The sequence below is a fragment of the Nematostella vectensis genome, chromosome 3 (assembly GCF_932526225.1).
Source record: "Nematostella vectensis chromosome 3, jaNemVect1.1, whole genome shotgun sequence".
NCBI classification, from domain to species: Eukaryota; Metazoa; Cnidaria; class Anthozoa; order Actiniaria; family Edwardsiidae; genus Nematostella; species Nematostella vectensis.
Genome location: NC_064036.1, coordinates 9,451,060 through 9,477,550, shown reverse-complemented (window position 1 = coordinate 9,477,550; position 26,491 = coordinate 9,451,060). Strand labels below are relative to the sequence as shown.

At 40.1% G+C, this 26,491-nt stretch overlaps 3 protein-coding genes across 8 annotated transcripts; all 3 read right to left on the bottom strand.

Annotated features, from left to right (window-relative positions):
* Positions 1-243: 243 nt before the first annotated feature.
* On the bottom strand, positions 244-10,883 carry LOC116618701 (repetitive organellar protein). 3 transcript variants are annotated; one of them, XM_048725751.1, is made up of 5 exons: positions 10,761-10,838; positions 10,174-10,290; positions 3,379-8,967; positions 2,668-2,929; positions 244-1,963 (listed from the first exon to the last, which is right to left on the bottom strand). In XM_048725751.1, the coding sequence occupies exons 3-5, from the start codon at positions 8,947-8,949 to the stop codon at positions 1,458-1,460; spliced, it is 6,339 nt and encodes a 2,112-aa protein (XP_048581708.1). In that variant the 5' UTR covers positions 8,950-8,967; positions 10,174-10,290; positions 10,761-10,838; the 3' UTR covers positions 244-1,457. The 3 variants fall into 3 exon arrangements, with proteins under 3 accessions (XP_048581708.1, XP_032238620.1, XP_048581709.1); XM_032382729.1 differs by lacking the exon at positions 10,174-10,290 and having other exon boundaries at positions 10,761-10,883; XM_048725752.1 differs by lacking the exon at positions 10,174-10,290 and having other exon boundaries at positions 3,379-9,003; positions 10,761-10,836.
* A 545-nt stretch (positions 10,884-11,428) lies between these two features.
* On the bottom strand, positions 11,429-26,169 carry LOC5513248 (CCR4-NOT transcription complex subunit 4). Of its 4 annotated transcripts, none has more exons than XM_032382730.2 (22): positions 25,808-26,168; positions 25,602-25,670; positions 24,775-24,840; positions 23,714-23,760; positions 23,140-23,229; positions 22,325-22,385; positions 22,116-22,202; positions 21,886-21,927; positions 21,415-21,473; positions 17,447-17,510; positions 17,284-17,351; positions 17,116-17,166; positions 16,941-16,990; positions 16,350-16,877; positions 15,794-15,839; positions 15,511-15,608; positions 15,235-15,440; positions 15,009-15,075; positions 14,769-14,879; positions 13,921-14,016; positions 12,999-13,099; positions 11,429-12,864 (listed from the first exon to the last, which is right to left on the bottom strand). In XM_032382730.2, exons 1-22 carry the CDS (start codon positions 25,826-25,828, stop codon positions 11,821-11,823), a joined length of 3,072 nt encoding a protein of 1,023 aa, XP_032238621.1. In that variant the 5' UTR covers positions 25,829-26,168; the 3' UTR covers positions 11,429-11,820. The 4 variants fall into 4 exon arrangements, with proteins under 4 accessions (XP_032238621.1, XP_032238622.1, XP_001633496.2 ...); XM_032382731.2 differs by having other exon boundaries at positions 13,921-14,013; XM_032382732.2 differs by having other exon boundaries at positions 12,782-12,860; positions 25,808-26,169.
* On the bottom strand, positions 17,953-20,972 carry LOC125561399. Its single transcript, XM_048725753.1, has 2 exons — positions 20,164-20,972; positions 17,953-19,931 (listed from the first exon to the last, which is right to left on the bottom strand). The coding sequence occupies exons 1-2, from the start codon at positions 20,558-20,560 to the stop codon at positions 18,370-18,372; spliced, it is 1,959 nt and encodes a 652-aa protein (XP_048581710.1). The 5' UTR covers positions 20,561-20,972; the 3' UTR covers positions 17,953-18,369.
* Positions 26,170-26,491: the final 322 nt, after the last annotated feature.

The following is a 26,491-nucleotide window of genomic DNA, read 5'->3' as shown; positions in this document are numbered from 1 at the left end:
AAAATCTTCTATCCCCTCTTAGGGTATTAAATGAACATCCTCTTGTTTCCTGGTTTTAGTTACTAAATCTTCTGAATTTGACACTCAAGGTTAAAAAAAGGTCGAACTTAGAGGATACCGATCCAGGTTTTTGTTGTGTTGATACACACAGCGCGTCTGTATCATAAAAAAAAGTGAGAATTAATGCTCGCTCATGATTCACTCTCACAAAATTAAAGATTTAAGATTGAAAGAATAATCAGCAAGTGTCTATAGTTATTTTATTGAATTTTCTATCAACCATCACCCAATAGATACATATCTAAAATTATTGGTTATTGTATATTTTGTCAATCCCATATGCTATTTATATGTAACAGTTAACCCTAAGTTTTTCATGGTCCTAACTATGGTCCCAAAAACCAAAAGTAGTTACACTTCTCCTTATCGAAGAACAGGTCATCAAATAAATGATTTGTACACTTGTTTTCAGTCACACGTGCGCCTTGTGTTTTTCGTTTCCGAATCGTTTCTGTTTTGTTTTTGTGACGGAAGCCGTTTCGCAGTTACGGCAGCCGTTAGACCGCTAACCAATGAGAGAGCGCCGAAAAATTCCAGGCGTAAAGATAGCAGACAAGATAGAATTGAAACTTTATTCAATAGCTGGCTTTGTGTTTATCGGTATTCTCTTGGTGACAGTAGCTAAGAAGGCGATCCACTGATTTTGTTTTCGTTGTCATCGATATAAAGCTGTGAGGTGAAGAATAGGCCATACCAGCTATAAGATTGCGCGCACATAACACTAGAAACCTACCTCAACTACCAGAATGCAGTGCGCGTTTTTTTAAGCTTACATCGAACGAAGCGCGCGCTGCATGCGGGTAGTTAAGGTAGGTTCCCATGGTGAGTGCGCGCGCATGCTTATAACTGGAATGGCCTTTTGAAAAAATTCTAAAGTCATGATTGACGTCCACGTATGACTGAAAACATGTTTGAGAAAATGCGTTTATATTTATATATACCGTATGATATTTTCCTAGCAATGCTATAAATAGTCAATGTAATGCACATCATTGGTGATTTTGATGAATATATTGCATGCGAGTGAAGCATATGAATATCACATTGTGCTCGCTAAAATGATATGATTTCAATGAATATATTGCATGCGAGTAAAGCATATGAATATCACATTGTGCTCGCTAAAATTACATAGATTCTTTCTGCATTGGCCCGCCATAGCGGTTATTAAAATACTAAAATACTGGAAAACCTTGCCCTTATGACTTCTGGACTATAATGTTCTCATTTATTAAATCACTGAGTTCGTGGTGTTACCGCACGACTGTCCTCTCCCCAGCCCGTCGCGTCAAACCACAGAAACCAATACATAGTCAACTAATCACCTTCATTTCCCTATGTCTTCACAGAATACGTATCGACCCCCTTCCTTATTCTATACCTCTATCCCCCTTCTATCACTCCGCAATTACGATCTTCCCGTAAACCTCAAAGCCACATAGACGGAGAGCATTTGTTCCGGTGGAATTCGGCCCAGTCTGGCGAACGCGTACAAATCGATAACCTGTCGTGATATTCTCGAGTTTCCAATATCCTGAGGCGTAAGCAGAATTTAGGGAATCGTCGTTTTCGTGCTGCTTTAGCAACAGCCATCGTCGTCCATCCATCGAACCCTCTAGCACCCAATGACGTAACGCACCTGCATTCCCACTCCAGCCGTGACGCAAACGGTAACCATTGGCAACCACGGTACGTTTATCTCCGAAGTCGATCTTCCACCATTGGTTGGGTTTGTTGCTGGTGCTGCACCACGATGGTCTGCGGTCAGCGGCATCTGTAGCTTTGCCATGCCCGTAGGAAGAGCGGGTTATAGTGACTAGGCCTGCCTCGCCGGGATTTTTCCATTCCGTCAGGCCGCCATTGGTCCCCAGCCAGTATAGCACGCCTCGTGTATCCTCTACATCTGGGGCAAATAAGCAAGAATTACGTTTTACAATATAGGGAGATAATTATACGTGTATCCTCGACATCTGGGGCAAATAAGTAAGAATTACGTTTTACAATATAGGGAGATAATTAGACGAGCCGCTTTACCCCTCCTCGTGTATCCTCGACATCTGGGGCAAATAAGTAAGAATTACGTTTTACAATATAGGAAGATAATTAGACGAGCCGCTATACCCCTCCTCGTGTATTCTCGACATCTGGGGCAAGTCGGAGACACCTTGGGTAAGACAATGATTTCTTTTTCCTAGGGTTTATAAGTTTATAGGGTAATAATAATCAATTATGCCAGACTTTGGTTAGGTTGGGCACTGCTTATTAATGCTTAAAGCTGCGCTTATTGAACTAATGAAATGGCATTTTCTTCTTTGCGTAGCCAAAAACATAAAAAGTCTCGTAAAAACCTGGTCACACAATTTGGGTTAGTACTAATTGTGTCTATCAGTTTCATGCGATTGTTGTAAGCGAGTCCTATAACTACTGAAAATATCCGTGCTCAACGTCTTGAAAAGTAAACAAATGTTTTGCAACAGCTTCCATATTTCTTTTCTCCTCTGCAAATAATGCTTAAAATATATGATAACAATATCAATGATGATGATGCTGATGCCGCTGCTGATGATGAGAAAATGATAATGATATCTTTACTCGGGGCATACTAACCTTCCTTGGCTTCTTCCTCTATCAAAATCTGCGGGATATCTTCGCCGGAAACCTGCCTCGCCAGCTGTATGGACCTCATCTTCTCCTTCTCGTACATGAGGCGCTGTTCCCTCTGTTGTCTCTGTAGCTCTTCCACCGCCTCGTCCAGTATCTTGTTCTTCTCTCGCTCGTGCTCGAGTTCCGCCAGCATCTTGATTTTTGCACCGTCCTTCTCTTCGTTGTTGCCCTGGTTCTCGTAAAACTCCAGCTTTCTTCGGAGGGTCTAATAATAAAACAAACAAAAACTAAGTAAGTAAGAAATTAAGCAAGTAAGTAAGAAATCAAGTAGGTAAGTAAGAAATTAAGTAAGTAAATAAGAAATTAAGTAAGTTCGTAAGTAAGTTATGTAGGAAATTAAGTATTTCAGTAAGAAGTTAAGTAAGTACTTAGCTGAGAAATTAAGTTAGTAAACGGTATGGGAATTTGAAAACTATTTTTTAAAGGAGTCCAATATAAATATCGCTTTCCTATTTATGTTCTCTAGGGCGTGCCTTTACTACTTCCTAAACGTGTGTAGGATATAACGAAGTGCGGATATTGTACTATGGACGAATCCCGGTGGGTTGGATTGATAGCTATCCTTTTTCTACCCACACCACCGCTCGGCTTTATCGCCCCTTGTATTAAACATACCAGTAAATAAATGTGATGGGAAGCCAAATTCTCACAAACCTGCAGTTCCTCAATGACGTCCTGGTACTTCTGCGCATGCCCAACATTGATGATCTCCTCAAGTTGCGTCTGCAAGCCTTCAATCTCTTCTTGCTGCACTTCGCTCTGTTCACGGATATCTCCAAGTCCATCACAGCTGCTATCTTGTCCACCTTTATTCAGCTCTCGGATTCCTCTTTGCAGCACAAGGTTGTTTTCCCGAAGCCGGTGAAGAGCTTCAAGGAAACTCTGGTTTTGACTTTGATTGGCTAAACGTTCGTCGTCGAGCTCGCGCTGAGCACTTGTGAGCTGCAGTTTCAACACTTCAGTTCTATTAACTGCCTTCAACTGCTCTTTAAGACTCATTGTAATCTGCTGCTCGTCACGGAGTTTCTCCCCAAGGTCAGCAAGCTCAATCTGTTTCAGCTCTCGCAAGCTCCTTTCCTCAATGAGTTGTGCGCTTAGTTCCTGCTTAGTTTTTCTTTCCCCTTCTAGGTCTTCCACAAGCTCCTGGATGCGGTCTTTCAGAAGGTTTTCTCCCTGATGGCACTTCTCTTGAGCACTTAGCCGTTGCACCTCCAGCATTCGCTCTAGATTACGTACTTTACAAGTCAAGGACGATTTTGATTCTTGGGCTTCTGCAAGAGATTTTCTTAGTTCTATATTTGTCCGTTTTTCTTCGCTTAGGAATATCTTGACTTCATCAAGCTCGTATCTTGTCAAGTCGTATTGATGGCATTTCTCGTCATCCTCCATAGCTTTCTTATTGGCAATCTCATGACTGTCCCTGCCATCTAGACCTTCAACGCCTCCGTTCTTCTCCTTTAATAGTTGTTCAGTGTATTGACTGTAAGTTCGCTCTACTTCGAGCAGTTTCTTTAAGGTCTGTATTTCTTCGCTTTGGACATCAATCAGTTGGGTGCGCTCATGAATCCTGTTCCAAAGGTCATCTGTGTCATTTGAAATTGTTCTCCTTTTGTGTCGTAAATAGGCCAACGCAACAATCACAACAGAGGGAACAACAGATAAGCATACAAACTCACGCGCTGATGGGCTCACTGATGGGAGAGAACTTGAAGCTACGAAAAGACCACAGATCAACACCAGTAAAGCGCAAGCCCAGGTAACCTTTGAACCATACTTTGCAAAGCTGGCTTTGCTTATCTTGATTCCACGCTTGTTGACTGAATAGAGCGCGATGCCTGCGAGAGGAAGAATAGCTAGCCAAGGATAGCCTGTGTAAAACATGGCCACAGATAAAGTGGACAGGCTTGCTCCAGACAAGTATTTCAAACCTTGAAGGACGCTTGAGTCGCCAGTAAGTTTGACTTCCCTTTGGGATCTTAACTCGGACAACTGTGACGCAGCGGCATTAGTTATGATGCTGGTTGCGGTTTTTAACTCATCGATAACCCTCCGCTGTTCTTCCGAGTGCGACTGTTGTTCTTCCAGCTCTCGCTGCATATTTCGGAATACAAGGTATTTACTTCGAGTGTGATCTTCAATTTGCTTCTGCGCCTCGTCAGACGTAGCTTCCTTAAAATCTTCCTTCTGGCGTAATACCTCCTGCAGTTCTTTTTCCTCCTGAAATACCAAGGTCAGCTTGGCTATCGTCAGCTGGTGGTCCTTGTTTTTCCTGAATTCCTCATTAAACCCTCGCTCAAGCGCCTCAATTGCTATCTTCTGTTTACAGACTACCTCGTGCTCTCTGTCCAACAAACTCAACAATTCACTGATCTCCTTCGTCTGCTCCTCAATTCTGCACTTTTCCACGCTCAACTTGGACTTCAAATTTTCAATCTTCCGCCAGGATCGAATGCCGTACAAGAATGAGCAAACCGTCACGACAACTGACGTTACAACAGCAAAAAGAGACGAAGACCTCAGTGAAAACAGCAACATAACTGTCAAGGATGTGACGATCGTTAGGACTAAGGCTTTGAACTTGCGTCTTTTTTCGTCTCTGACGGCTTCCTCAACAACTTCTGATAGGCGTTCGTGGAGATGAATGTCCTTCTGTTCTCCCTGCTTGCCTTGTTCTATCTCGCGCTCATGCCTCAACCTGTTCAAAGCCATCTTCAATTCCTCATATCCCCAAAAGCGCCCTAGATGACTTCGAGCATTCTTCTCATAAAGTATGATATTCAACTTCTCCAGTAAAGACTGTTGTCGCTGCAGTTTTCTGTTATCACTCTCGATTACTGGATCGCCTTGCTTCCCACAATCCTTGCAGTGCGCAGAGATTTTGCCGCGTGGGCTCTTGTGATTTACATGTGTTGGCGGTGTGTCACTTGCGTTGTTGTTCAAGCCCAGTTCTTTTTGTCCCTGAGTCATGTTTTCTATGGCTTTCTTTAAGAACTCGGTCTCCGCGCACTCTGCAGCCAGTCTTGTTGTCAGCTTGTTTAATGCAGCATAAAGGTCTTTCTCGTGGGAACACCAGGGCTTCCTGTAGATGAAGTAGATCACAGGAACTAACACAGCTCCTAACGTCAAGCAGACTTCACCAGCGGTAGAGAACAGATAAGCTAGAGGCGTCAATAGCAGGATGATAAGCGCTTTCGTCACGGCTGTTTTGAGATCATGCTCTTTGCTGGGCTCGTACCGTCTCTCTTCCTCTACCCCATATCCTTCTTCGTCCTCATCTATCTTAGCAAGTTCAAGTTCATCTTCGATATCCGTTTTCAGTTTCTGGACTACCTTCTTTTGTACGGATAACATTCGAGCCTCTTCATCTATTTTCTTATCATTCAATTTTTTTCCTAGAGTTTCAGTAGCATTTTCGTCCATCCATTCGTTTTCGATCTCTAATGTCCTCTTCAATTCTGAGTTTTCGCGTTTTAAGTGGCTTATGTATTCGTCTTTTTCATCAAGAAGACGCAAGACTTCTTTCCTAGAGTCATTGTGGATTTTTTCGGCTTCATCTAGCCTTGACTCTGCCTCGCACAATTGTGTTTTCTTATTTTCCAGCTGAGCGCGCAACTCATCAAACTTGTCTTGTTGGTCAAGCTTGTTCAAGTTATCATTCTCGACTTGTAAGATCCTCTGCCTCTCCTCGACAGCCTGGAGCTCGCTCACGTGTCGTCGTTCGATTTGCTGCATCTCTTTGTCTTGATTCATCAATCTTTCTTCTAACACGTTGTTATCTTCTTTTTTTTGTTTAACAAGGCTTTGCAATTCTTCGATGTGTTCAAGTAAGCTTTCTTTTTCCGTCTTAAATTGCCTTTCTTTCGAATCCAGTTCATTCTCTTTGAATCTATAGATTTCACGCTCGTTTTTAAGATTGGCAGTGAGAGCTCGGATGTCTTCCCTGAGGTCCTTGATCATAGATTGACTCGTCTGCTTCTCTCTCTTCAACTCGTTCGTCAATTGTAGTTCAAGCTCTTTTTTCTCTTCCTGGACCTTCAAGATTTCATCGCTACGACTGAGAGTCCAGTCCATCGTTTCTTGCTGCAGTCGTTCATTCTCACTTCTTGCCTCTCCCAATGCATTGTTCAACTCATCTACTTCTGCAAGGTACATCTCTACGCCTTTTCTAAACTCCACCTTCATCTCTTCCATTTCGGCGTCCTTCTCGGCCAATGCTGCTCGAAACGTTTCTGATTCGACACACTTATTCTTCAAACGCTCCTCGATTTCTTCCAGTCGAGTATCTTCCTCTTCAACTCTTGACTCCACATCTTTCAGGAGCTGTGTTTGAAAATGGATGACATTCTTGTCTTCTTCCATCTCAGATATCAGAGCCTTTAATTCTTTATCTCTTTCAGAAAGCAGGATTTTCATTTCTCCTACTTTTTTCTCCATATCAGTCTCTTCCATACCACTTATATCCTCTGGTGTGTTTTCCGGCGTCTCGCATAGTACCTCGGTTTTGTCTTCATTCAAAATAGCTTCCCTCTCATTCACTTTCTCACACAGCGTTTCAATATCGTGTTCTAAGTTATCTATGGTCTGCTGTTTTTCTTCTATTTCCTTTCTTGCGTCTTCCAAAAGCTGCTCCACCTCACACACGTGTCTTCCCAACTCTGCGTTTCGTTCCTCAGCTTCTCGAGCGCTGCTCTGTTTATAATCGACCTCGAACTGCTTTCCGTGGATGATGTTCTCCTTTTCCTTAAGAAGGTAACGCAAGTTGGCGTTATCTTCCTCAGTCTTCTTATTCACATCAGTTAAAAGCTGGACTTGCGACTCGAGACTCTTAATCAACTCAATACGATCATGGAGATCTCTTTCCTTAGTAGACGCTTCTTGGCTGCTTTTTGAGGCTTTTTCTTCTGCCTCTCTAGCAACCCTTGCACTGTCTTTTACTATTTTGTCCTTCTCGTCCAAATCCTCCTGGAACCCTCTCATCTTTTCTTCGGCTTGCATCAGAAGTTTATGTTTCTCGATAAGTTCCTTCTGCGAAAAATCGCTTCTTTTCTTTAAATCCTTGTTGATGTTTTGCAGGTCTGATATCAGTTTCTTGTTACTTGCTGCTTGGTTTGCTAGGGCTGAGGCCTCGTTAGTTTTTTCTTCTAGTGTTTTAGCGTTTTCGTCGAACTTTATTTTCAGGTCGTCATAGGTCTGTCTCAATGATGCTGCACGTCCCTTGTATTTCTCTATCTCGTCGCGCTGTCTTGCGATAGATCTCTTGTCCCTCTCCATAAGTAATTTCATCTCCACAATCTCCCGTTTTTGCTCCTCTGTATGCTTGCACACGCCATCATACAAAACCCTCAAGTCCTGATACTGCATTTTCATGTCCGCCTGGATCCGCTTCCAGCTATCCAACTCCTTCTTCATTCGTTGTGTGTCGCCTTTCATTTTCTCGTTCTTCTTGTACTCGCGTTCATTCTGGAAATTCAACTCTTTGATGAGTTTCTGATCCTTGGCTGCCTTACTTTTCATATTTTCTATGAGCGATGCCTGATCTTCCGTGGAATGCTTTAGTCGTTGTATTTCCTCATGTAGCTCCATGTTTCGTTTGCTTTGGACATCAATACCTGCTTTCAGCGATGCGATTACCTTCTTATACTTTGCCGTGTTTTCATCCTCGTCTGTGTCATCATCGCTTGCAAAGAATGTGTCATCTTTGAACGTCTTGAGCAACTCCTCACTCTGTGCAAGCTTGTTCAAAACCTTTGCATGCTCGGTCTGCTCTTCCTCAAGTCTGCTGCGCTCATTTTCGAGTTTCTCTTCCATTTCTTTGCATCGCTGAACCAATGCAATTATTTCCTCTTTCATCTCCTTTCTTGCTTCTTCGCCATCGGAAATCCTTGTGCTCAGCTCACTGTACTCCTCCTGAGAACTTGTTTCACCAACTGGGAACCGACTATCTAACACTTCGCGTAATTCACGGACAAGTTTCTCGCTCTCATCCAATCTGTGCCTTAGCTCCGAGATCGTATCTTCGCTCTGAAAATTTCTTGTTTCCTCGGACTTTACTAATTCCATCAATTTACGGCTCCTCTCTGTCTCGTTCTCAAACTGTTGTTGCAATTGAGCGATTTGCTCATCGCGTTTAGAGATCTCGTGCTTCAGGTTATGAAGCTCCATGTTCAGTTCATCCATGTCATGTTTGACCTCTTCCTCCGTGATCGGTTCCAGGTTCCCTTCCATGGTTGCTTGATACGTCAGCTGAATAGGAAAAAGCGAGGACTGAGTATAGAAACTCTGGATAGAAAAGCAAAAAAAAAAAAAAAAGCAAATGATTAGCTAAGCTTCGAGAAAAGTCTTCAAAAGATGCTAGTCATAAAGGGACTCAATCTCTTGAGTGTCTCTGATAATTCTCTACAGCTTTTATTTGCATCAGCAAATACTGATAAAATGCAGCTGCACTATTCATTGTTGATGTTCTATTACTACTTTAGCGTATATATATATATTTTTTATGTATGCAAACAACTGCAACTAATCAAGAATTCCCTTTCTACATAGACAAATCGCTTTAAGTTAATTACTGTCATACTCATTAATTTGTAACTCTTGGCCTCCGTAAAGCGTAAGGTAGAAATGCTCTGGACATCTTCCAATAACTTTCTCGCTAATACCTTGCTGCTACTCAGAGAATGATCTTCTTAAAAATCTTCTACATTGAACTAAGCAGAATAAATAAACTCTCGTGTTGACTTAATTAACCGAGTTATCGAAAGTGACCATCGACAGTTTCGAGATGGTACTTGGTGCTAGTCACACAAATTGACCTGCAAAACTATCAATAAAGTAATAAAAAAATTCATTTGAATTCCACTATCAATATCAAGAATAGCGTTTGCGCTAATCTTCAATTTGTCAGATAAAACAATTTTTGTCGAGCAGGATTAATTCTATTTCTGTCTTGTTGCTTTTGAAGCGGTCTCGTTTATCTTCAGTGGACCTGAAAGACTGCCAAAGTACATATCATTTGAAGGTGCTACTCGTAAGAGAAATGTTTGGCAAATATCACGTCATTGCAAGCAGGGAGCCGAAGAAAACAAAATTAACTTATAACTTTTAATTAAATCTTTAATCAACTTTTATACCTTCAGCTTAAGGAAGACGGGCTTTTTCTAGCCTCAAGCTTAAAAGAAATGGTGTGGTCTGTTAATGTACCAAATGGTACCCTTGCTTCTTTTGAATCTATTGCAGTTCTGAGCACCTATGGTTTATTGAATAAAACAGCGATTACTCCTTCATTACGCAAGGTACATAGACACTATTGACTCTACAAGCTTTTACCAGAATGAACTGTTTCCAACGCAACGAGAGGTAAACAAAACGAGGACTTTAGCAACAAAATCTCGTTTCGGAACGATCCGCTTGAGAAGGAATTTTGCTTTGAAAGTTTACGGTAAAATTTCTTACTTTTTCTCTTTTAACTGGATCCTTGTTTAAATAAGGTCATTCTTTCAAGATCTGAAGACAATCAAGTGACGTCAGGTGGTCGCTAACACTGAACGTTATCTTTCTTAGGGAAAACACCTACGAGAAAGGTATATAGGAATACGAATCGGTAAAAATTCTTACAAAACTAACAGGCAGCTCAGACATCAACAGGTGAATACTCAGTGCTACCAAGGATGGCGGGAATTAAACATGGAAACACGATACTGCTGGGCTTCATCTCAGAGGGAAAACTGGATTTTGTTTTTCAAATATACATTGTAATTTTACTCAGTACTTCAAATTCCGCATCAAATAACATTGTCAAACGTCCTAATCAATCTTGGACAAACCTTTTCGCGCACATTACGCTTTTTTGCAAGCTACATCTGCAAACAGAATGGCTACAAAATCGATAACAGTTTTGGAAAAAAAAAATTCTACTTTTGGCATTAGAAATTATGCTTTGCAGAACGCGTTGCAAGATGAGTTCTACTAGATTTCATTTCCGAATAAAGATGGTAGTCATATAATTCGATCTTTCTAAGTGGAATACTTTTAGTACATACCCTACTTTCCCATGTCTATGGAAGCATATTGTGCAGCATAAGACGTCCGTGTACCGTCTGGGGGCGTCCCGTGGGTATGCTAGTGTTACCGAGCTCTGTGCTTGCGTCTTTTGAGAGCTCATTAAAGATTAATCGCGCTACCTGTTTCTAGGGGTAAACAGTCTTTTAATACAATTGAATTTGCACAATAATGTGCAGGTTGTACCTCTAGATGGAACACTTGTTGAACGCTCATTCTGCAAGACAACGTATGAAATGACAATTTGCAAACGGTTACAGCTGTACATCCCAATATATGCATATTGTATGGCGCGTTCTAATGGCATAACAATATGGCATAAAATTGCTTTGTGTGTGTTGGCAAAATTGTTGTGTGTGTGTTGCAATAGCTTATTAGCTATGTTTTTCAGATCGAAAACCATTAACCTTAAACATAATGAAAACTGAAATAAAGACAATGAAGTAAAAAAAACCATCCATAAAACCATGCCCATGAAAATAAATATATTCGAAGATGTCTTTATTGTGAAGTTAGTCTGGTAATGGAATGTGATATAAATGTAGAGGGACATGCCGACCTCTCATGTTTTGTATATCCGCCCCTGCGAAGCGCTCTATTCACTTTTTCAGAAAAAGACTGAAATTCGCAGTAAAAAAAAACCTCAAACCACATTCTGTCGTATTTTATTCAAGGCATTCAGCTCAACGTGGAACAGTAGTTTGTCTCAGCAAGTTTAATGTCCTTGTGTTATTAGCCATCAGTCCACACTGTCCTCATTCAGAACATTGTTTTGTCAGGTAGTTAGAAACAAACAGTCCGAACCAATATTACGGAGTTAATATACCAGAGTGCAACATAGGGCACTCCGTTAAGAATATTCCTGTGATTATCGCTGCGACCTAGAGTCTCTGGTAACGGCACGGCTGTCGCCTCATGCCCCCGGCAGCTTTAGCACCAGCGTGGTAAACTCCGTTTTCCCTTGCCTGTAGTCCTGTCTCCGGCTACCCTTGTCTGCCGCTTTACTGATAATCTGATCTCCTCTTTTCCTTGTCTTAAGTCCTATCTCCGCTTCCCCTTGGCTGTCACTTTACTGTTCTCTTTGATCAGCGTCTTGAGCTTGAGTTCGGCTGCTTCAGCCTCGTTCTTCGCGTTGATGACCTGGCGCGTGAGAAGCTCTAGATTACTAGGGTCGATATGGCCACTGTGCGACAGCGACTTGAGCATGCTGTTAGCTGCAGTCACCGCGTCACTCGCTTGCGACTGGAGTTTATCCAGAGTTCCCTGTACTTCTCGTGACATGGTGTCCTGCTGCTCAGCGATCACGTCCGTGTCAGTATGAAAACTCCGTAACTTGCTCTGAAGGAGATCCGCCGCCTCTGTAAACTTGGTAAGATCCTCCAGACTCCAGTTGCTTTCTTGAGAGCTAGAGGGTTTTGGGTTGGGTTTCGTGGCTTTCTTCTTCTCGGGTCTATTTTCTTTGGGCTTGGACTCCACTGGTCTGCTGTCTTTGCACTTGGACTGGGACACGGATTGTTTATCGGGTTTAAAAGCAGGGCGCGAGGATTCTTTACCCTGTGAAGATGCTGAAGTCTTTTTCTTCTCTGATTTCTTCGATGTTTTAGGTTGTTCCTCTGTCTTCTTGGTTTTCTCTTCAGACTTCATTTTGGTCGCTTGGCTCTTACCACTGCCTTTTTCTTCAACTTTTTTCGAGTCGTATTCCAGTTTTGCAGAATGTACAGCCCGCTTTTCTTTCTCTTTCTGCTTACTCTTGCCACCCTTCATCATCTCTTCTCTGCCTATAGACTCTAGACTCTGGGTCAGCTTGGACTTTAGGGGCACTGCCCCAAAGTACGGGGGGTCATTCAAATTAAACTTGGTCAAGCCGCCTATTTGTGAAACATCGTCGACCACACCTAAACGCTGCAGTATCGACGGGTCGAACCCGCCACCTGCGGCAAATGGCTCACTAACAGGTCTTTGCTTGCTCTTAGCAGGAGAGGATTGTTTAGTTGCTTGTTTGGCTGTTCTGTTGGGCTGGTATGGACGGGCTGCCGTGGACTGATAGATAGGATTACTGGTTAGCATCCCCGTGGACTGGACTGCCTAGAACAAAGCGAAATTCGGTCAAAGAGAGAAATGCTCTATTGCGATGGAAGTAACGTCCTACCAAGGAAAGAACAAAGCGTATGTACATAAAGGGATTACACGATGTGATGATAGAAGGACGCACTACCTACCACTGCTCCTGGGAGATCTGAGGTGACGGTGTTAGCCGACATGTTAGGGTAGCCATTAGGAATCAGGCCTGGGACTAGAGGCAGAGGGTCGCTTTTGCCACCTACCAACATGTATCACATGATTACATCTACTATCTAAGCGGGCGATAGGTATAATTATTTCGCATTTTTTGCAAGTCATTCGCAAGACCATAACGTTTTGTTTAAAAGAGATGGGTTAAAGAATCATCCGAATTCCAAACTTAATACCACTTCAACAATAGCAATAGAGACAATGGATTTTAACTAACAAACGGATGGTTAAACTAGACAGACAAAATGGCATGGTCTTGTCAATAACTCCTTTGATGATTGTTATGCTCGTGTAGTACCCCCCCCCCCCCCCCCCTAGGGTAGGCAATAGGCGCTAAGGAATCACGTTACTTTTTGTATGGGGAATTCACGGCAAAATAAACCCCAGGTGTGGCTGCGGCCGTACGCCTAAGCGTGAAGAAAATCTTAAATCTTTCAAGGAAATCATCCCTCTCTGATAAAGAAACCTTCTGATTTTTGTTGTTTTTACTTTGCCACAAAAAGCCTGACCGCGCGCTAGTTTGCCACCCAAAAAAGGCACGCGATTTCTTAGTGTCTATTATGCCCTTAAAAAAGCGAGAGATTCCTGTGGACCAAGCTTATGGTCAAGCTTATCGTCTAGACCAGATTGATGCAAATTGTGGTCCACAAAAACTTATGTCGAGTCATTACTTTTCAACCCATCAACTGAACTCCCTTCTATTCCAATCTTATTTCTTAATCTATATATCCCAATATTATTATCTCCTATCCCATCCTATCCTCAAAGGGAGATGAAACCCACTGCTAGGAAAATCTTAGAAAGGATCTGCAGCTCTTCTAGCTTTTATGCCCTAATCGGTGGCCTTACCTATGACCTTAGACCAGACAATACTAGGGTCATCTACCATTGGTATGTGTGGGTCAGGTGTCTTGGACTCAAACCCCGGGGGCGGACGGACAGCTGCTGGCAAGAGACAATCACCTCTACATCAACACTATGTTCATAAAGGACCCCTTACACAGTATTCCAGAAATTCTACAAAAAAAACCTTGATGCCCAGTAATCCACGAATCCTATACAAGGTGCTGAAAACCAGTATTCCATAAATCATATATCAGGACCCGATACACATTATTTATTAATCCTATAGTAGGTCTAGATACCCATTGTTTATGGAATCCCATGCAGGGCCTGTATCCATGAAATACCTAGTATCAATGGAACTTTATATAAGGGCATGGTACCCAGTATTCAAGGAATCCCATATAAGAAAGCAATACCCAGAAGCCAAAATAAATGTACTAAATAATAAGAAAAAAATTATCCATCTACTTGGTTGTACTGTACAATGTACATTCTTTGATTGGCTATCTATTTTATTATCAGGGTGATCACAGAAACCAGGTTTTACAGCATCCCTAGGGGGATAAACCATCCATTCATTGTGATAAGAATAATATTGGATTGGGGATCATAAAATTGGAGTTCCAATTTAATGCAGGTCTAAATGAATAATTCCAATACCTGGTCCGTCTGGTCTAGTTGAGTAATCTCTCTACCTGGTCTGTTATGTACTCAATACCTGGTCTTTCTGGTTTAGTTGAGTAATCTCAATACCTGGTCTGTCTGGTCTGTTGGGTACTCAATACCTAGTCTGTCTGGTCTATATGAGTATTCTCAATACCTGGTCTATTTAAGTACTGTACTCTCAATACCTGGTCTGTCTGGCTGAGGGGCCGAGTGTGTTGCTGGACTCCACTCACTAGGTCCTCTAGATCTACTCCCAGTGGTGACAGACGGCCAGCCAGAGGCATCTGGTATACCATCTACATCAAACAAACAGTTCAGCAAACATTTCATTTACAGTATTGACTCATTGAATCCTGCATGATCTACCACAATTATAAAATAAACACAATTTTATAAAATTAGTGCTAAATTCCATGAATTCTTACCTGAAAAACTGATATTAATATTTGGTAACAGTGCTCTCAGCCCTTCCTGCCAGCTTTTAAAATCATCCTACAAAAGATTCACATGCCACCAGTGTTGGTAGATTTAAGATAACAAAACAATGAAAAGTGATGTACAGCTCTGCTACAATAAATGGCTATAAACTTATGTTTCAAGAAATAAACCTTCATTTTCTCAAAAAGTTATGCATTATGCATGAAAGCTCACCTGGACATTCTGAGCAGGCCCGGTGGGTGGTGGCCTTTGGCCAAACGGGGGCTGTGCTGCCATCTGATGGGTGAAGCCCATGGCTGGTATAAAGTCCTGTCTACTTTGTAAGGTAGGGTTCTGTTGGGTGAGGTGAGCAAATGGAGATTGTTCCTCTTGAAGAAGATCTGCAAGGCCTTTACTAGATTCATTCCAGGGGTCAAAACCTACAGCAGTACCGTAAACACAGTTAGGATTACGTTCACACGCTCTCAGAGTATTTAATCCACTACAAACCTAAATCATCTTCTCCAGATATTTTTAGATGTAGATTAGAGAGCCCAAGACCACTAGCAATATCTCCTGATCCAAACAGAGACGGACCAGAATTATAGCTGAAAGACAAGATGAAAGTCAGTTCTAGTCAGGGAGACTGGAAGAGGCCATGCATGGGGCATGTGCACCCATTCAGCAGCTGCCAAAAATTGTTTTGTTTATTGGGAATTCCCAGATTTATAAAGCTTTCGAACATCATACCTAATGTCTCACCCCCAGCACATCAATAATTGATTACTCTCACCTCATGGGAGTTGGTGCAGCATCTATAGAAGGGTTTAAAGGCCATCCTTTAGGATCAAACACACAAAAGAAAAATGTTGAAAATCATAGTTACTTAATTGTGATTTAAATAAAAGTACTAAATGAATTAAATTACTGTATTATCATAATATACTAGAGTCTTTCCTAATTTTAGTTACAAAATTACCAGCTTCCTCTGAAACAACTTACACAACTTGTTTATTATCTACAGTTCTAGAAACATTTCCTAGAATTGTCTCTCAATTGCCCAGACAACATGATTTTTAAGTTGTTGTTAAAATATCATAATCATTAGACACACTGTAACAGTACTAGTCTCCATATCTCCAGTCATAGGAGAGGGGGCTTCATAGAAAAAGGGGCTATTTCTATTTTTTACTTACACTTGTAAAGTCTCTAAATTATCAATGACATTTGGTGTCCTTTTCACAGTTAACTCAACCAAGCATGAATCAATTGTACACTCAGGGTAATACACTCAGGGTTGTACACTCAGGGTTATACATAATTAAGGTAGAGAAAAAAAACTTTATTACCTGTGTCATTCAAACTCTGTGGAGGCAGGCTTGGAGGTGGTATACTCTGTGCTATACTCTCAGGAGGGGGGGCAGGGAAACTAGATTGTCCAGAGATGACAGGTGCTGTAGATGCCAGATTTCCAGACAGGGCAGCTGCTATTGGATCTGAGTGGGGTGGAGAAGGGGCTGTGTTGGGTGGAGAGGGGGCTATGTTGGGTGGAGAGGGGGCTATGTTGGGTGGAGAGGGGGCTGTGTTGGGTGGAGAGTGGTTGTGTGTTGCAATCAGCGATGACAAAGGTGGAATTTCTGTTCTGTTTCTATTAGTTGAAGCTTGTTGTGTTTCTGTTTCTGTCTGTGTCGAGGGAGGAGCCTCTTGTACTGTAACTGGACTTGGAATTTCCCAGTCTTCAGATTCATGGAAAGGTTCTTCAAACTGTTGGGGGAGCCCAGGGGGGCTGTCACGGGAGTGTGGTGAGCAAGTCCTTGGAGAAGCTGAGCAGCCATCTGATTTTAACGTCCATCCAGATCCTGATGATGCTGTCCAACCTGAAGATAAGCTCACTTATTTATTATTTATTTTGACAATCCAGGTAAGGCAACACAACATACCTGATCCCACTTGCCATAAATCTTTGGACACTTTATCAGTAGTAATTCCCCTAAACGTAAGACGACAATTACCAAGAGAACATTGAGACTTTTAAAAAGTGCAAAGACAAGATTTTTCGTACAATATCTTGGATGCCAGAGAAATGCATACATACTGTTATTTACAAAAACTTACATTTTCTTGGCATAATTAGCAAGAAGTTGCTGTTCATATTCTTGATGTTTACTGAAAAAGTAACATAGTTTCATTGCAATAGTCTCAAAAGTTTAACAGTGATATGGCATATACTGTACAATAGAAACAGAGATGTAACAAAGATAACATTTCATAGAGATATCTTACCCAACTTGCATTGCCTCTTTTGTAAAACTAGCTGCTTCATCACCAAATTCATGCAGATACATACAGTCCTGTAGCAAAAAGACAGAAGGAATGAGCTCTTATAGCACCTTCTAGAGGTCATTAATTCCAGAGCCAACTAAGATATGATAGCAGGACTACTCACAGGCTTAGGACAAGGTATATTTCTCAGGAAGTAGCTGCAATATTTAGTAGTGCCCAAGGAGGTTCTGCAAATAAAATAACAAAATTGCCACATGTGAATAGTAGCACGGCCAGGCACAGGCCTGTACCCAGGGAGGGGGGGGTGTAGGGGGTGCGAACCACCCCACCCCCCATCCCCCCCACCCCAAAAACACACACACAATGGCAGAAAGTCCAATTTCGGTTCTCAATAGATCTGCTATTTGTAGACAAAACTATAAATCATAAGCTAGATCACTCTGGTATGTCATTAATCCATAAGAAAGTCAGACTTAAGGCGGGGGTCTACCTGAACTCATAGCAAATTGAGTGGTGTTGCAAAAAAAATCACAACTGTCAAAGTTTTCATCATAACTATAGCAAACCATATATCATTGGAAAGGTTATGAGATGACGATTCTGATTTTATATTTTATTCCGTGAAATATGACAATGTAATTTGATACCAGGCTTTCAAAAAGACACATGCTGAGTAAGGAGAGTTTTTATTTAAGAAAAAATAACTCCTTGCAGATTGAATGGAATTTCGATTTTTCTTCATTGTACTATTGCTAGAACACTAATAATTAAAATGAGTTGAGGAAATTTTGGAATTCCAAAAAATTAGCCAATAGAAGTCATTTAAATTTGCATAATAGGAAAATTGACTTCATCAGTCCATAACTTTCTTTTAAAAAATTAAAGAGGAAATCCCTCAACTCATTTTAATCACCTCAGTTATATCTATCAATGCTGAAAGTTTGAGGTCAATTGAACAAATTCTTGAAGAGATATCTTTTCTTGAAGCCCGAAAAGCAAAAATTCGGGAAAATGCCTTTAAAGTTGACAATAATCACAAAAACGCTGTTTCTTATCATATAAGCAATGTTCTTGAAAATATTTTAGCTAAAAGGCTCCAGACTCGTAAGTAACACCCTCAGCACTCCTTAGAGCCTCCTCCCTGCGTACTCTGCGCATCTGGGTGGCCTGTCTTTTCTTCTTTGCCTTTTCAGACACTTGCCTGTCTGCTTTCTGCACCCGCTTTCTGTCCTTAAGAAGGGATCCCTGCTTTGTATGGCTGCCAGCAGGAATCAAAAGACTCTCCATCACTTTCTCCCTACTAGCAGCCCCCCCATGAAAATGGCAGACAGCAGATGCTGCTGCAAATCGCACCACCTTTGGGCCATGGTGCTTGTGTTTTGGGCATCGGGCCCAAACCAACGAATTAATACATTCGTTAGGGTTCTGTGTCTTTCCACGAACACATCTCTTCAGTAAATCAGTCTCACTCAAGCTCATGTATACTGGCCGCAGTACCTCTAGAAAAACCTCAGGTAAGCAGTCTGCTGAGTCGTAACTGGAGGTACCGGTGGCTTCGTCCTGTTGGAACTTACACCAGGAATTTGCCCCTTTTGGGCAGTATTGATGCTGTTTTTTAAGATCCGGCATCCCAATATTGTGGTGTAGAGATGCGATTATATTCTTTTTCATCGCATATACTGCCACATCAATGTCTCTTTCTGTGGGATTAGTATCTTGCACAGTGTTCTGGCGAATTGCCAGACCATACTCCTTTTGGAGTTTTTTTATCTTGGCCTCTGTGAGGCGGCCACGGCCACCAATCGTATGGCCATCATCTAGCTTCCCTTTTCTCCTACTCTTCAACTGGAGCAACCGCTTTCCCATCCTTTTTTGCACGTGCCCCACACAGTCTAATTTTTCCACCCTACATTCATCGTAGATGTCTTGGACAGAGTTGTGTGATTTACTGTCCCCATCGCAAATCATCCACTTGTACCTCATGTTGTGGCGTTCTATGGATCTACTCCAGAGCACAACAGCACCCTCTGCCTCCATGGCAGGAGAACTTCCAACAAAGTTTATGTCACATGCACCTGAAGCCACATGTTCTAGTATCCAATCCTCAAACTCTCCATCATCAGAAATTTTGCCTCTGTTTATGGTACATGTCTGGCATTGTTTGGAGAGGACATGGTAGTCTAGGACCTCTCCAGTGTCTATAGAAATAGCAAAAACCACTCCAGTGAGTGATGTGAAGCCTCTCTTGGCCCAGGTTCCATCAAAACTGACAGCCACGTCAAGAAGCTCAAACTCCTTGCCATCATCTCCTATCAGCTTCTGACGCAGTCTTTTTGCGGCCGAACACATTTCACGTCTTCCCTCCTCTTCCTGAGCATTGACAATTATGTCCAATTGTTTGTAATATGCTGCTTTGCTAACGCATGGCATATTCATGACTCTGCAAAATGAAGCAAGTCCCTCATATCCATTTCCACTTTCCAGGGAGTGGTACACTACTCGCCGGTTGACATCGAAAGACTTGCCTCTTTGGTGGATTTGACTTGATGTTGTCAGAGTTTCAGTTTCATGACAGGAACTGCACTTAACCTCGAAAGAGGATTTCAGCCCTGCCCTTGCTGAAGTAGTTTCTTTTATTTCAAGTTTACCTGCAATAAAGCAAACACTTAGAATCGCTAGCTAATGAATCAGCCATTGATTCAAACAGAATAATTGTTACTTATAATATGAGTCTTACAGTCCCGCTGAGTTCAAGAAATCATAAGGTCACGTATTCTGTGTATATAGTAATTTCCAAATCTGAGACCAATCATATAAACTAAATCACTATATTGAGCTTATCAGCGAAAACAAAATGATGTTATTTTTCAAAATACTCACCTTCTTCGCATCTATGAACATCGGAAAGATATGAAGAGAGGCATCCCAAGTCCACGACTCGATATTCGCAGGCTTCAGCATCATCACCAGATACCTCCTCGTGGTCTGAGTCAAATTTTGAAAGGCTTTGATCGTCCGAAGAAAACTCTCCGTCAAAGCTTTCATTGTAGCCATGGTCGCTAAGCTTCTTTCTAGAAGCACTTGCTGGAGCTTGTTCACTGTGATCTGGAGTATAATCTGCCGATCGAGAGTGTGAGGGTCCTGGTTCTTCGACGAGGCCACGAGTTGTTTGAGAGCTTTCATCTCTGTCTGAGCGGTTCAGCTCCTGTTTTTGCTTGCCGTAAAACACGCGTTTTCTTTTCTTTCGGTACGTAGATGAGTCTTTTTCTCCGACCATTATTTTTCAAGGTGTTTTAAAGAGTTGATATGAGTTGTATATAGCTTTGAGGATCGCGGTTCGATAAGTTTCGAAGTTTTGCTGGATTTTGCACATATATATCCCATAATAGTTGTGTATTTTGCTGTCAACCGCTGGACAGTTGTTTCAAGAGAGATTTGAGGAGGTTTGTATGGCGATTGGGCCCCATTGGAGTAGAAAAAATGCGCCGAATTCAAAAGAAACAGTAATCGTTGCCATGGCAACGTGATCTTCAAACTTGACACAACTTTTTAAAAGCGCTCGGGCTTATCGAAAAAGAGTCAGGACAGTTGTAAGACAACATTGAATTGATAAAGGAATAGCCGAATATGATATTTATCGAAAAAAATTTTTTTTGATGTCTGTAGTGAGTTTCAGGTAGACCCCCGCCTTAATGTGTAGCCAAATCCAACAATAAACGTCCCTTGGAGATGCTGAAAAGGCATAAAAAATTATTTTTTGTTCTTTTGGGGGTGGTCAGATTTTAATCAGAAAACTCCCTCCCCTTCCCCCCGTCCCCCAGAAAAATTATGTCCCCTTTTTGGATTTCGTCCCCCCCCCCCCCCCCTCCCAAGAAAAATCCTGGGTATGGGCCTGAGGTAATATAGCTGATGCAGGTCAAGAGAATTATAGTTATTACTTTTTGTTCAAGGAGCTTAATATAGAATTAATTTTCTACATATAAGATAAAATTATCATGTATAGACACAATTTTTGATGGATTAAAAATTCCAATTCTTTACAATCTACTGTATTTCTGATGTACTGCATGCAGTCTTCTCAATATGATCAAAAAGGCCTGCTCTGTGCCTAGCGACAAAGCCTATACTTACTTTAATGTTCTGCCATCGAGGTATGCATTACTGACAGCTAGAATCGCCCTGCATGCATCCTGTAAATAGATAATGAGAATATTCACTTTTCCCTGATTATTACCATCACAGATTGCTCTCCATTATAGAATAATAATAACAATAATAATAATAATAATAATAATAATAATAATAATAATAATAATAATAATAATAATAATAATAATAATAATAATTATTATTATTATTATTATTATTATTATTATTATAATTACTATTATAATTATTATTATAATTATTATGAGTATTATTATTATTATTATTATTATTATTTCTATTATTATTATTATTATTATTATTATTATAATTATTATTATAATTATTATTATAATTATTATTATTATTATTATTATTATTATTATTATTATTATTATTATTATTATTATTATTATTATTATTATTATTATTATTATATTATAGAACACCACCAACCTCTTCTTTATTGAAGGTAATATATGCACTTGCACTGGGACCCTAAACAGGAGACAAATATGTTATCAAGTTGTCACATATTTTGTCTTGAAATTAAAGAATGGCCTACAAAAAGTCGTAAAATCAAGAAAATGAAAGTGATATGTGAAGTATAAATTCTGCTGGTGATGATCTCAAATTCACCAGTAGTAAAAATCCTGACAAATCATTATAAAGCATACACTACTCACCTGAGGACCAGCATAATTAGTACTGTTATTGATGACAATCTTGTGAATTTTTCCAAATTTTCCAAAATATTCAGGCTTTTTTAGCAACTGCAACAAGACAGATGTCATTCAGCAACAATAATACTCTGCGAAACCCAAACGGATATTTAAATCACTTTCCTAAAAGCAGGGAGCTTCAATGCTTATCAGTGGTATAACAATCAATTTACCTCTGGATCTGCTAGTCGTTGAGTCAGCCCAACCACAAATACTAAATTCTTTTGTACAACTCTGAGACAACAAAAACATTTATTACTTATTACCCAGAATTGAAAAGACTTTCTTATGTTTCAGTGAAATAAAAACATCACAAAAGTCAATGACCAGTTGAATACTGTATGGTACAAAAATGAAAGGTATGTAGGCTGTTTATCATAATATATATATATAAGTGTTCATTATTCAGGGCTTCTGGAATTCCGTGGGGAAAAAACTCAAAATTACACTGGATTCTTTGCTAAATTACGCACAAAATTACTCAGAAAATCAATCATTATCGCTAAATTACATGGGATTTTGCAATACATTTTTCTTTAAAATTCAAAATTTTGCGGGATTCTTTACTGAATTACGTGCTAAATTACACGGAATATCAACTGTTACGACCAAACTACATTTTGTACCGAAGGAAAGCACGAAATAACTTAAAAAGGTTTATTTTTTGCTAACCGCCTTCGCGGTTTAGCAAAGAACACCTAGTCATTTTATTTGTTTTCGAAATTCAGTTCGAAATATCGGACTCTTACGAATAATATGTCTTTTTTACGAGAAATAGAGGTAAGAACCCTAAAAAACACATCAGCTGTGAACTTCAATGTTTTGTCTTTCAAATTTTGCCAAATTACGCGAAAGTTTTGGGATTACGCGGAGAAACCCAAATTACATGCTTCTGCACAAGCACGTAATTCCAGAAGCCCTGATTATTGCTAAGGATCTATACAATATGTTGGCATATGATAAATTAAAGCAACCCTTTTAACTTTACCTGACATTTGCTAAGTGTTTTCTGTTTTCTGTAAGTTTCTGTTTTCTCTGGGTGTCCTTGTGTTTCCGTTCCCTTATAATTGACTGAATTCTAAAATTGAATAATTCCACTATTTTGAGTAAATTGGTAGAGTAGCTCAAATAAACAAATGAAAAAATAAATAAATGATCAAGGCTAAGCAGAAGCTAACCACCACAAAATTGTGCACGACTTCCATGAACTAATTACAGCGCAAGATAGGGAGGCAATCTTCCCTGGTCTACTTCACAAATCAGTAATAATATTAAAAAAAGCTTCCGCAAGTTCCTGACCTGAATATTCAACAGCATCACATTTTGGTAATAATGGAATAACAACTGCATACATGTTTCTGTTGGAACTTTCTTCAAGGATTAAAATAGGCCTTAAAATAGCACAAAATTCTAATAGATTCTTTTTTTATCTTTTGACACTTGAGGCTTACATCAGCCTGCCGGAAGTAAACTGGTGTTTTAATTAAGCTTCCACTGCATTGGACAAAGAAGTAAATAAAACAAAGCACACAATGTATTTAAAACGGATAAAGTAGACTTACTCATCCTGTGATAGAGGTGTGTAGACTGCTGGATCCTCACTATATGCCTACAAATGGGGAAAAAGGTTGAACATCAATATTCAACAACAAAACAGCCTTTATGCAAAGAAAAACTCAGCCGCATTCAATTACAGTACCGCTCACGAACAACGTTATAGACTGTTCGTGAACACGCTGTTCGGGAACAGATGCAAAATAAACGGTTTGACGAACGGTAACATGTGATCTGGGCTTAATAACAGCTAGAACAGCGAGAAGCGATTTATTTGACAAAGACTTGTATTAGACAGAGAATTAGTTTGGGGAAGGAATGCTGATCTCTTGATATTCCTTGAAGATTTTAAAATGTGTGTTAACTGCTAGCGAATACTTTTAAACAGCGGGAAGCCATTTATTTGACAAAGCAAAGACTTGTACTAAACACGGGAGAATTAGTTTGAGGAGGGAATGCCGATCGCTTGATATTCTTCGAAGATTGTCAAATGTGTGTTAACTGCTAGTGACTACCTTGAAAAGCGGGAAGCCATTTATTTGACAAAGCAAAGACTTTTACTAAACACAGGAGAATTAGTTTGAGGAGGGAATGCTGATCACTTGATATTCTTCGAAGATTTTCTAAATGTGGGAAAACTGCTAGCGAAGACTTAATAACAGTGGGAAGCCATTATTTGACAAAGACATGCAATCAACACAGAGGAATTAGTTTGAGGAAGGAATGTCGATCGCTTGATATTATTCAAAGATTTTGAAATGTGTGTTAACTGCTAGCGAATACTTTCGAGCACTGGGAAGCCATTTATTTGACAAAGAACTTGTATTGGCTGTTCGCGAATGCTTTTCGCAAATTTCGTGAATGTTGTTCGCAAATTTCACGAACAATTTTGCGAACGTATGTCCACATGTTCGAGAGCCGTACTGTATACCAATATTCAATCATTTTTTCAACCCAAAACAATATGGAAACTGACACATCTGAAACCCAAGTGATCAACCCAGAATAAAATATATAGCACACAAATGTATAAACAAATGTGGTGGGATAAATACAAGACTTAATGTACCTTTCTACATGCCGGACAGAGTCCATTTTCATCTGTACGGATTCTATGCCAGCAAAATCTGCATATCTAGAGAGTCAAAATTCAATTATTAGATGCTTGAAAGCACATTCAAAGGTGCACAGAAGCATTCATTGTAAATGAAGTGTGTTTAAAAGTGTTGTCCCTAGCAAAGTTCATTTTGGAATACAAACAACATCATGTTTACTTTCATTTTTTTTTTTCAAATTGCAGTGCCTGTTTAACAGGGTGCACTAAATAGCAAATAATACCCCCTAACCCCAATTAAGGCAAATAATACCCCCTAACCCCAATTAAGGCATTATAAATGGATGAATATACAAAATATAATATACACCCAATATATAAAGATTTGTATCACTAGTTCTGACATTTATCATCAATAGTATGTTTTTAAACCTTTAACTTCATTATAATATTAATGAAATAGCTTACCAAAATCAATGTTACTAGCACAAGAATAATACGAAATGTTGTGAGGTAAAGGTTTGACTAAAAGATTGTAGTAAACAAAATATTAATTACGTGGCTTATTCGATATCTATTGATATCTATCTAAACAAAAAAGAAACCCTGACTGACAAAATTACTACATAATACATGGTGATAATTAAGTCCTACGTCAAATTTATCACCTTCTGAATTTCAGGAATTTCGATCGGCTACAAAATACAGTACGATTACGTTTTGACAAAGTTGACAGTAATCACACGTATACCGGCTCCAGAAAGGGACTTAAAGAGAGTATAACCCGAGAAACCCATCGCGAACTTCGACAGGGAAATGCAAGGAAATAAACAATAATTTACCTGGTATCCACAGGTACAAGGATAAAAATTCACATCATCAATTTCCAAAGGCTCCATGCAAAGGGGACACTGAAACAAGAGGAAAATTAAAGGAATTTTAAGTCGACTTTCAGCTACTGTTCCAAGCAATGTATTTAACATCCGTCAGATGAAATCTAGGCCTCAACCTAGGGAAAGAATTCATCTATTGGGGAATCAGTACTTACATCTCTTTCTGTTGTCTGCATTTTGGTAGTGAAGTGGTTTCAAAGTAGGGAATGTAGTTTGATTCTGGTTAGTAAAAGCAAAAGAGCGAGCAAGAGTTTGAGAGATAAAGACAAGACGACTGAAGAGTGCTCTGATGTCAAGAATTCCAATACGACACAGCTTCCTCGTTCGTATGGACTAAACTTTGGCGCTTTTCCCGCAATTGAGATGTTACTTCAGATGTGTGCGATGATAAAATGATGGAGTAAGGGTTATTAAATGAGGGAAACAGAGATTTCTTGCGGGAAAGCCTCCCAGAACTCCATCAACATTGCCCAACTCCTTCGATCTCTGTCATCCATGCCCTCACGCGCATGCTCGAGGGTTCGTTCACCGCTGGTCGGTTTTTTTTTTTTTTTTTTGCTACAGGAAAGAAATCGTGTCGTCTGCTCAGACGCAGGCTTGTATGGTAGATGGAGATTTAAATTCTCTATTTTTTTTATTGCAGTATTAACGGACATAGAAAAACTGGGTGGGGGCACGATATGATGGACATTAAGAAAACTGTAGTCTTTGTAGTTTCGCTAAAAATAGAAATAATTTGATTTGCTTTCGTGCGATGCGGAATAACCTTGTGAATTATAGAAACGAAATTGTAAATTTTAGCTTAAATATTACCTTCAATATTTTATTTCTTTGTAGTG

Excerpts from the sequence above, each read along its gene's own strand:
- LOC116618701 (XM_032382729.1), bottom strand. The coding sequence starts at position 8,949 with ATGGAAGGGAACCTGGAACCGATCACGGAGGAAGAGGTCAAACATGAC. Across the intron at positions 2,930-3,378 it reads ACGTCATTGAGGAACTGCAG|ACCCTCCGAAGAAAGCTGGA; the intron begins GTTTGTGAGAAT and ends TTTTATTATTAG. Across the intron at positions 1,964-2,667 it reads AGAGGAAGAAGCCAAGGAAG|ATGTAGAGGATACACGAGGC; the intron begins GTTAGTATGCCC and ends TATTTGCCCCAG.
- LOC125561399 (XM_048725753.1), bottom strand. The coding sequence starts at position 20,560 with ATGGTCGGAGAAAAAGACTCATCTACGTACCGAAAGAAAAGAAAACGC. Across the intron at positions 19,932-20,163 it reads TGTTCATAGATGCGAAGAAG|GTAAACTTGAAATAAAAGAA; the intron begins GTGAGTATTTTG and ends GCTTTATTGCAG.
- LOC5513248 (XM_032382730.2), bottom strand. The coding sequence starts at position 25,828 with ATGCAGACAACAGAAAGAGAT. Across the intron at positions 22,203-22,324 it reads AACGACTAGCAGATCCAGAG|TTGCTAAAAAAGCCTGAATA; the intron begins GTAAATTGATTG and ends GTCTTGTTGCAG. Across the intron at positions 13,100-13,920 it reads TGTCTGGTCTAAGGTCATAG|GTGGCAAAAGCGACCCTCTG; the intron begins GTAAGGCCACCG and ends ACATGTTGGTAG.